This window comes from Crassostrea angulata, chromosome 6 (genome assembly GCF_025612915.1).
Source record: "Crassostrea angulata isolate pt1a10 chromosome 6, ASM2561291v2, whole genome shotgun sequence".
NCBI classification, from domain to species: domain Eukaryota; kingdom Metazoa; phylum Mollusca; class Bivalvia; order Ostreida; family Ostreidae; genus Magallana; species Magallana angulata.
The window spans coordinates 6150852-6161878 of NC_069116.1; the positions used below are offsets into that span (position 1 = coordinate 6150852).

At 33.8% G+C, this 11027-nt stretch overlaps 1 protein-coding gene across 2 annotated transcripts; it reads right to left on the reverse strand.

The window, feature by feature from the left end:
* Positions 1 to 2940: 2940 nt before the first annotated feature.
* On the reverse strand, positions 2941 to 9095 carry LOC128189112 (3-mercaptopyruvate sulfurtransferase-like). Of its 2 annotated transcripts, none has more exons than XM_052860578.1 (8): positions 8918 to 9095; positions 6243 to 6490; positions 5438 to 5639; positions 4624 to 4722; positions 4420 to 4558; positions 3613 to 3705; positions 3409 to 3530; positions 2941 to 3306 (listed from the first exon to the last, which is right to left on the reverse strand). In XM_052860578.1, the coding sequence occupies exons 2-8, from the start codon at positions 6383 to 6385 to the stop codon at positions 3274 to 3276; spliced, it is 831 nt and encodes a 276-aa protein (XP_052716538.1). In that variant the 5' UTR covers positions 6386 to 6490; positions 8918 to 9095; the 3' UTR covers positions 2941 to 3273. The 2 variants fall into 2 exon arrangements, with proteins under 2 accessions (XP_052716538.1, XP_052716539.1); XM_052860579.1 differs by having other exon boundaries at positions 2942 to 3306; positions 4420 to 4543; positions 8918 to 9088.
* Between the last annotated feature and the right edge of the window lie 1932 nt (positions 9096 to 11027).

Here is an 11027-nt window from a genome sequence, read left to right on the forward strand (position 1 = left end):
CTAGTATATGATAAATAGGGAATTGATCAGATAGAAGAAAGGTTTACAAACTCGCTCTATCTAAAAATGGTCTAATGGTATATCTTGCCCCAGATATCTACCGGATTTAATTATACCTCAAAACAATTACTAAGACAGTATGATTTTAAATTTGTTTTATCTCAGATAAAAAAAAACTGCCTACATGAACAGTTTTTACCTTCAACCATAAAATTATGGAAATAATTATCTCTTAAAATTGAATTTCAAAAACTGTGTTTTCATTTAAAAAAAACAAACCAAGCATATCTTTATAAAGCCAAACTTTTGAAACAGAAAAGATACTATACATTGTCAGTTTATAAATAATGCAAGCAATGCTGACCTATTCAACCATTATTTGCGTGAAAATTCCATTTGTTATATGTGTGGTTGTGTATCTAAAATGTTTATCATTATTTCTTTGTTTGTCTGCATTATGATTTTTATACAGCCAATAAGCAACTTACAATTGAATATCCCCATTCCTTTGACTTGACATATAGAGACTGAAGTTCCTCTTATAACAAAAATGTAGCTAAATTCAAGATTGTACATGATTGCATATGAGCTACTTTTTTTTAGTTTAAATATATTTTTCATAGTGCCATTCAAACAGCTGAACTGTTTAACTGCAACAGTTTATCGTTTTTGTACATAAATAATATCCGGTACCAAATTTTGATTCCATTTATTCCATTATTCCATTTATTTTTCGTTTGTTCTCACTTATATTTTGTTGTTTGCTGTTTGTCAAATTGACTGTTTAAAGCTGACATGAATTCATAAATACGCATCATTTCCCTTTTATCTCCGGCTACCGCCATATTAGTTGTCGATTTCTATTGTTCTGATCAATGTACTATTCATGCTTCACCGCATTCAGGTATTTCATACACCCGAACACGTCACCTTGGACCAAAAGACGTGTAGAAACGCGTTTTGAACAAAAAATATGACAACCACTGCACTGGCAAGGAATATCCAATAAATGACGAAACAAGACAGACTGAAATCCAGGCACAGATAATTAAAAAATTCTTCGATAATTGTAGACAGTTTTCCTGTGTATGTTATAACATCGCACATGCGCAAACCACACACTGTGACAGATCGAGCAATGTCAATGATCGCATGGATTTTAGAAACTGAGCGTTTTTGTTGAAACGGATGGAAACAATATTACGTTGTTACTTTCTTGGATTTATTATCATTTTGCTACTGTGTATGATGTAGTGCCGCCGGGGTTTTCAAAAAGATGGGGACGTTATGCACTCTGTATGAACGACACACGTGTTCGATGTGCATGCGAAGTAAGGCAGCTCTGTCTGTGCAAAATAATACGGATACCTTAGAAATTTTTTCAAAGAATAAATACTTTGTATTTCATTAATTGTTGTTTACTTTATTCTTTATTACAAACATTTTACCACAATGTGTTGTTCATGCATTTAGGAGTACGTGCAACCTGAATGCCTCGATCGGAAAGCAACCGACCGTAACTTTCTCAACCGGTATATACACCCCTGCGAATGTTATTGTCATTTAAATTTTAGACCACGTGTTTTTATTTGACCCTTTCAGTTTCGCAATAAAAATATTGCCTCGTGTTAATAGTCTATTTCAGAGAATCTAGGTACTTGTAGTGAAATATAAAATCTACAGGTTTATTGATTTTAAACTTTATCTTCATTATTAGTGGAGAAAATGCATTCTAGAAGTAAATGTGAAAATACAAAAAAAATATGTTTTTCCTGCTGTTGCAACAATTAACATGCTTAGTAGAGATCCCCCCCCTAGGAGTTTATTTTCGATCCGCGCCTGATCTAGTAATAGCATCAATAGTGAAATAGACTATACTATTTTATGCAGAATGTTGAAAATGGCTCGATAAACTAAGTTTTTATGCAAAACAGACACCCATTAATTTTTTTAAAAACATGCTAAAACACCACAACAAGTATCAAACATGGCTATGGTTTTATTTAGCAACCCAATGTTTATATTTTCAACCACTCTACACGTGGCTGAACACGAACGATAACTCTGTTCTGAATATCATCGTTTAATTTAAATAACTGCTAGATGGTGAAATAAATCATACATCTTAAAAGATTTCCATGTTTTAATATAAATCAAAGTAGGATATGATATGAAAAAGACCAGTGCTTACGTATTTTGAGAATATTATCCGAACACATATACTTCCGCTCAAAATTTCACAGGAACTAAACAAATCTCGGTGAAGTCTCGTGAACTTTCATTCGAGCACCTCTGGATTTATTATATACTTATCAACGAAAAAGAAAACATTCCGAACACATTCGCAGGGGTGATATATACCCAGTGGCAGTTAAGGAGCGACCCAAACTAATATAGCGACCAGATGCTTTTATGAGTTCATGTCAGCTTTAAGGAGAGGGCTCAAATAGACACACGGACGTATACTCGCTTACTTGGTACGTCGTCAACGGTAGCTAAGATGTTCATAGTATGATAAAGTTGAAAATCTCTGGTTGATAGGAGGGAGAAAGATACAATGTAGGTATTCCCACGGCAGTAGTTAGGATATTTAAGACCTTGTTGGCGGCTGTTTTGTGACTTTTCTATTTCAGTCATAACCTCTCACTCCATATATCTTGGAGGATACTCTGTAATATGTTAGGTGTTTACTTTTCTTCTGTTTTCAACATTTCAACCAGATTCTGTGATCATTCTTCCAACCTCCTCTTTTCTGTATTTATTTGTATAGAAATTTCTTGATTCAAAGAAAGAATACTTTATCCATTAAAAACTTAAGACCACGGTCATCTTCAATTTTCGCCATCTTTATTTATAAGATCATTTTGAGTTTATTAGTCACAATGTCAATGCTGGCATTTTATGATAAACACAAAAATTTGTTACCAGCATTTCAGCCTGGTTGGATGATGTTTCTTTAAGCTTGATCTGTTGATGTTTCTTTGTCCTTTATTAAAACCATCAATTACCATGGTCATCAAAGATACTAGTGTGGCTAAAGCGAGCCGAAAATCGGTCTCATTTTGTTCAATCGATCTCCCCTTCTATATTTATCTATAGAGAGAGACAAAAACTATGAAGTTTTTGTGGTTTCATTAAATGTAAAGATTCTAATAGAATTTTTCTAACAACCCTCGTTCATGTACATTGTATAAATTATGAAAATGCTTGACTCTGTTTTGCATTGTTTTCTTCCGTTTTATTTTATGAATTTGGGGGTAGGTGCTCTACACTCTATGTTTTTCTTTTCCATTCGTTGTATCCACCCTATAAAATAAGTAAAATATGAAGGTTTTTTTCTCTCAAAAAATGGCTTATCCTGATTATCCAAAAGTTGTCTAAAATCAAAGAAATATAGGTGTTACTTACACTATAGAGCCTTGCTTGGCCTCCACAGTAAATGATTGCCGTGACAACACTACACGAGGACATGCCACTGTTGCAGTAACAGACGGTAGGTTGGTTGAGATTTACACCTTTTTCAGTCAGAACTAAAATCAAGGATATTGTAATTGTCATAAATAGAGATTTCAGTGGGAAAGCGTAATTGGTTGTTTGAAGCAATTCGCTTACACTCTCTTAGTTCATCTTTCGGCATAATCAGGTGACCCTTAACTATGACGCTCATCGGAATATTTATTGCATTTCCAATGTATGTTGATGGATCTGCAAAGTAAAAAGTTGCTATGAAATAGACACTATGTTAAATAGTTGTATAGAAATAAAATAAGTTGAACCCGATCAGATCTTTTGATAAAAATATCAAAAATGTTCGTATTGCATATTGAACATTAGTATTGACATTTATATGTTTTATTTACGTATGAGAACGACGAATCCTTCCAATTTATTATCATAACCCCATTATGCGGCATGTGGTGGGAGCATGTACGACCACTTTTCCTGTTTACTGTAAAATTTACATTTTATCTCCTTCGTAGGTTTACAAAAATATTATATATTTACAATTGTTATCTTTAAAAAATAGCACAAAGTCGACAAGAGTAAACAATCTTGTTTTAGCAGCTATAGAAACAAAAATGTACAATTAGCAATCTTGTCCGATAATCATTTCATATATTTGCATCGATGCGACTCTGTTACCTTATTATTTCATATTACGAGATGTAAGAGCGACAGTATCAACGCCCATTCGGCCCTTATGAATAAAGATTACAATCGACGTGTATACTAGTGCACAGTAGCTGAAAGTGATTTGACTGGAGGGAGATATCACGACTAGACGACTACTTATAGTTTTTGTCAATTTTATCGATTACTTAGGTCTATGCCGAAGGGCATTTTCAAACTTCAAAGCAGACATTTTAATGTGAATTACATGTGCGTAGTTAGCCCTCATGCTAGTCTACAGAAACAAACCTTTCAAATTAAGTTTATCGCTAGCTCTGGAGTCGATTATCTGTCCGTGTGTCTTCACAATCTGGACCATTTCATCGAATTCAACTCTTAGATTTCCTCGAACGTTGGTGCTAAATTCCCCAATCTCAAAAGAAATCAACTGCATTATTATTACAAAATATTTTATTTGATAATTGAATTTAAAAATAAGCATAAATTACATACTTTGCAATTTGAACATCTTTCCTTGGAAACGTCCCCGTTTTCTTCTAACCATTGACTGAAGCCGCCATCAAGAACACTGATTGACTGATGTCCAAAGTACTGTAGATATGAAACAAGTACCTCAGGTATGAAACAAATCTCACAGGGATGAAACAATTACCACATGTATGAAACAAGTTCCACATGTATGAAACAAGTTCCACATGTATGAAACCAGTTTCACAGCTATGAAACAAGTACCACAGGTATGAACCAAGTGTCACAGGTATGAAATAAGTATACCACAGGTATGAAACAAGTGTCACGGGTTTGAAACAAATGTCACAGGTATGAAACAAGTACCACATGTATGAAACAACAACTGTGCATTGCATGAGTAGATATAATTAATAGGACATTTCAAAGAGACTTAAGGGTAAATTATTGTTTGAATTCATCACATTCAAAAATCTAATTAATCAACTAATTTTTTGTCAAGTGGAAAAAAATACTTCTACCAAAGACTTATCATAATAAAAAAACTTTATAAATAGATTTTTAATCATTTTACTGCTACATTCATAATTTACCAAAAATTACATATTCATAAATCTGGTCAAGTCTAATGCAACTTTTCTAAGAAAATCTTTCCGGGTGTTTTGAGCGACCTTATTTTGTTTAACTAAAAGACTATTTATAGCAATCAAAGTAAACAGCTGTTTGTTAAAGGCTGTGGTTTTAAAAAGTGTGTAATTTATATGCAAGATTCGAAAAATTGGACAGCAAGGTAGAGTTGACATATGATTACATAAAAATTCAAGGCCAAACTACATACGGAGAATGTCCACCAGGCTCTTCCACTGACAAACAGACCGCCATGCTGGGATTTGCTGTACAACACAAGGTGCGAGTCGTTGTTTATTCCTATCGCCCGAGCCCGACTTTGGAAGTTCTCCACTGATGGAAGATTCCGCGGGTACATGTCTGTGTGGTTGTCGTCCATTATGTTAAAAAACTGGGCTCCCGGAATATGCTCTCTACAAAGTATGAAAATTACTTAATTGATCTAAAACACTATGTCCCATGTTCTCAATACATTCTTGAAATATATGTTTATCTCAGTGTGTACTGCCTTCAAAAGATTCGATAAAAAATTGCCCCTCTACAATCCAGCTATAGAAATGTTACTTTATTTTATTTGATGTGCAGTTAAGTTAAAACTTTTCAATTTAAAATTTAATTTAGTTGTTTCCTTTTTTTTTGGGGGGGGGGGGGGGGTAAGGAAAGTGAACTTGAATGGAAAAACTGACTTATATAAAACAGAGGACTAGTCCATATAAATGAACATGAAAAAGAACCATTTTAACAAGAGCTTGGACTTTGGGAAGTTATGTTCAACAGTTATATGTGACGTAGGCCTTACTATTTCATTGTAGGTCATTCAGCCATGGCTCTTCAAAATCAACAATATTTGTCTGGCTTTTGTGCTAAGACTACTCAGTCTGTGTTTATTTCACGTTAAATTAGCGTCTTTTTTAAATTTGTTATGATGCAAGAAATAGACATTTAAAGCTTACCAAAAGTCCAAGGTCTTGTTAAAATGGTTCTAATATTGCATATTTTAAATGATAAGTCTTTACCTTAAGAACTCATCCTCCATGTTTTTGTCGCTTGCCCATGACACGTCCAAAATGACCAGATTTTGGAACAAATGTCTGTTGGCAATCCTGTGCTTAAGCCACTGACAACTGACAAACATATCGTTGGACATGCTTCCAGACATCGCACCTCAATATTTACCATCAATTTTTTTTTCAAAACTACAAGGTCTGAAGACTTGAGATTGTTTCCTGGTGCAAATCAAATCCCATGACCTGAACAGTACAAACTGCAATTAAAATATTAATCATTCAATGAATAATATGTTGAATAGTTTAGAGAAAACTTCTCAGTGATTTCTCTTGTAACTACTCCATACAATAGAGTTAATGTTATTTTAAGCATCTTCTTACTGGGCAATGAAAGTATTATTAGTATTAGCTATAACATTTCCGAATGCCCATTAGCTGCTACTTAAACCATTTATTTATCCAAATTGCATGGACCTCGGAACACATATACTATTCTTTAAACAAACGAAATAAAGAAAATAAATTTAATAAAAAGATGAAATGGGGTTTTGCCAAAAAAAAAAAAAAAAAACCCGCAAAATTTCGAAAATTTTCCACGGAAAGGGCTGCCTTGTGTACATTGAGCACAAAGGCTGTTCGTGCGTTCTAAACGATTGCACGTTGTACATCGAGTTTGACACTATATTCAATATCATACCAGAGGTAAATCAGCGATAATGAATTGAAATAATGTACCATAAGAGTTTTTGCATACCCCTACCCCCCCCCCCCCCCCCCAAAAAAAAAATGTTTTACCTTCCGATTGAAAATAAGTCTATCAACATAGTTATAGATTCCAACAATCATGCTTTTGACCATGATTGGATGAAAAGTTGAATGCAACCTCGAGTAAAGCAGAGTCGGAGATTGACAACTAAATATCCAATTAAATTTTTCATAACATATTGTGACCATGGCTTAAAATGGTGGTTTGGAAAACGAGGGCATTTCCCCCTTTTTGCAAGCGTCATTAATGCTGACTACTTTGATATACATTGTAGTATTTTTCCCATGCATCTTTTTACAAAATCGTATTTTCTTGAAGTGAACAAAGGTTTTATCTGTATTAATAGAGATACTAATGAGAGTGGTCAACACTGGATACAATTATGCATGTAAAGTCCGGAAATGTGCCAAAAGTTCGTCTATCAAAGTAACACAATAATTAGTGCATATGGCATATTTTACGTACTACTTTATAGGAATATTTCAAACAAGTAAACAAGCTATAACGCAGCTGCAGAACTGTAGCTCTACTGAAAATTTGGTTTCGCCAACCCGAAGGATCACTTTTTATAACAAAAGAACTGGCCTATAGTAGAGATCGATTTCGTGGGGGGGGGGGGGGGGGAATCACTTTTAAAAATCAAAGTTCATTTGATATGTTCTACTGTACACATTTCGATTTTTTCAAATTTTCATTTAGAACCTAGCATTTTGCGCTTGTAATTCTAAAATTAACCTTCAAAGTTGGCTAAAACATCATTTTTGCAGTAAAACGGTCTAGTTCTGCATGCATTTTGGCCTAGAAATCCATCAGGGCAGGCCTGTTCCTAAAACTCAAAGAAGTTTTGATCTAAAAAACTTTTTAATAAAACCCAGCTACGTTTGTTTCAAAACTGGGACTTAATACCGCACATCTAATGGTTTTTGTACCCTGGTTTGGTTCCACCTGTTGCTATGATTTTTCTTTCCTTTTTTAAATTATTGATTTACATAAAAATCTATTTATTTATTATTTACTTATTTTTTGATTGTGCATTTTGCACTTTACTCCGATTTTCTTCCTTTTATGCACGTTTGCTCTTCAAATTGAAGACATTTATGAAAACGTATGTACTGAAAGCAATCAACTGTAACTATATACCTTGATGTCCCACATGAAGGACCACATCGCGTAAAATATCCGTACCAACGAGTGACATAAATGCAAGAACTTCCTTGTCAATCGTTGTGAAATAAATAAATTCAAATAAAAATAAATAAACGCATATAAAGTACATGTATCGTATTATAGAAAGTAAGTAAACTGAAAATAGAATTTAAAGATAATAAAGTAAAGAATAAAAGGCGTCCATAACTAACTGCTCGGACAACGACTGTGAAACTTATTTTCAATCTCTATACATTTAGAGAACTAGAACCTATGAGTTTACTGTGTATGGCCTAAAATCATGAAGTGGAATCAAATAAGCATATCCCTATAGATCAATTCTTTTGCTGTCCACAAGGGATCCTTTCCCGTAAAATTACCTATAACATCGCGCAGCGTTGTTGTAGAGATGACGGTTTAATAAAGCAATCGTTGCGGAAAAATACACAAAAACACTCATCATGCACTGTAGTTTCACACATAAGCGGTTTCCCCAAGTCTTTGTTAATTAATAATCTAAGACTGTCTCGTTTGTGATAAAAGGTGTTATTTTTTGGCTTCCGTACTTAAGAAGTATTGTGCATCCTATACAGAAGATGTACTAGAAGTGTATTACATGTCCTGTTGATTAAGCAGGTCATATACATTGATATCTATACATATGAAATGTTTACTAACCTCAGAGAGTTAAACATGCAAATGATTATCGTAATATGCACAAGATTCCAATTTCCACAAAGAAAAGATTTTTACAATGCGATATATGACCTACCTGGAAATTGTATATGGTCATCTATCAGCCCGTCACTGTATAAATCTATGGTATACGGGTAGTGACATTTTACGACATTCAGCGATGTTATATGTAGTTTCTGTAACTTTCTGAATTCCGATGGTCGCCTTAGTGGAAGTTCGGGGTATGGTCTCTTTGTTTAAGTAGACTTCGATTTGTACTGTAGAAGTATTCAGCCCCGCTTATATCATCGATCTGTCTGACCCTTTGATTCGCTTGTAATAGATTGTTTACAAAAATATGATTTTGGATATTATATACCGCATTGTTTACACCATGCTTAGTTTTGATGTGACCGTGAAATCTCATTCCGGTATGAATTCCAGAAAGAATACATAACCCGCAATGCTATCTTACTTAGCCTGCAATGGGCGCATGAATCACCACAGAAAGTAACTTACTGTTTATATCGATCTTTCTCTTAACATATTGAGGAGTTAGTCGTAAAGAGTAATTAAAAGTAACTTAATTATTGTTAATTGTATACATGTACTTTAGTACGTTAATAAAAGAATTTGCCAAGGCGTCTTATATGGGAATTTGAGTCTAACATGATTAAGATTTTATTTCGTGAAGTCTGTGATTTTTCTAAGGTTGTTGTAGGTTTCAATTAATTGGTTAGGACTGAATGGCTCGTGAAGATTTCAGCCCTGTCAGTTTCCACAGAGCTATGAATTACAATCAATTTCCGTAAGAAAAAAAAGGGAATCATACTTGGTGGGTGTAAATATATAGCTATGAATCACAATCGGCTTTCATATGAAATAGATGAGAAATTACTTGGTAGATGTAAATATATTTTGTTTGTAATTTCTTTTTAAGGAGATCAAGACCTTCGTCGGAATCCACGGATTTCTAATCGTTACAATTGAAGGCAGTTTAAATGCAGTACTAGTATAACGGATAAAGTACCCTACGTGTGTATCGACATGAAGGCTTGGTTCAGAAATACATAATAGTACATCTACGACGTACATTTACACTTTTCAACTTCTTTAGACTTTTATGGGTAAAAAGCATCCATAATAACAATAATGTATTCGTCAGTATGTAATAACATATTAATATTGTGAAATGCTTCCTCAAAAGAAGTAAAATTCGGTAAACAAAACGATATTTTTTGCAGCAGAGGGAAGTTACGTTGAGCTAGGTTTAGGATTTTAAATCCCGCAATATATGTTCCTTACTTTGCTGACTGTAGAAGTCGGGTGAAATTTCGCCAAAAAAAACGTTCCTATGTCATGAATACATTATCTTATAAAGTGGTATAATTAAACACTTTACAACAATAAATCTGTAGATTTGTACATACTAGTAATAATCAAAGTACTGAAGTACGGGAGTTGATTTTATCGATTATTATTTATCTTAAAATCAACGATAGGTTATTTTGCTTAGCAAGTAGTATATAATCTGTATTTGAATTACGCACATTTTTATAATATGAATTCTCAGACTTTTCCGACAAATATTCAAAATATTTCAAATATTGTATGGATTCAACCAATAATGAACTCTAGTCTCGTTCAATCAGATGCTTGGCTGTCTCCGTTAATCTCCGACAAGTAAGAGATACCAGGTCACGTGATAGCTTGACGATGCGACCTCTAAATATAGACTGACTCTCTGCTTGTCGGAGATGTACGGAGACAGCCAATGGTTGAACGAGACTATATTGAACTCTGGCGTAGGAATACATACGACTGCAAAAAACTTCTAAATTGTTCGTTCTATTTAAAATCTGACTATTTCCAAGGTATTTATAAATAAGTTTCCTTTGAAAAAAATGCTTCAGCGTATATTACATCGAATTTATCGATTATGTTCAAGAACTAAGTCTTATCAGCGGTGATGATCTGTGCTTAGGTCAAAACTCTGTTTCAGTTTCGGTTTGCCAGAGTAACTGCATAGGAGAGTTGATTAAAATCAACTCCCAAAAATCAAGACTTATTTTTTAAACTCTTTTACACAATGGCATCGGGGGAAACAAGTCTGTTTAGAATTAAAACCAGAATAGTTATAAACATTATGCATTTAGTATTCAAATTTTCCATTCCTTTTAGAACCAAAAACTACTTTTACAATAGTT

What these genes read in the sequence shown, in the direction of transcription:
- LOC128189112 (XM_052860578.1), bottom strand. Translation starts at nt 6,385, where the DNA reads ATGTCTGGAAGCATGTCCAACGATATGTTTGTCAGTTGTCAGTGGCTT. An exon ending in AAAGATGTTCAAATTGCAAA is followed by an intron (nt 4,559 to 4,623) that starts GTATGTAATTTA and finishes ATAATAATGCAG; the next exon opens with TTGATTTCTTTTGAGATTGG. An exon ending in GCCAAGCAAGGCTCTATAGT is followed by an intron (nt 3,307 to 3,408) that starts GTAAGTAACACC and finishes CTTATTTTATAG; the next exon opens with GGTGGATACAACGAATGGAA.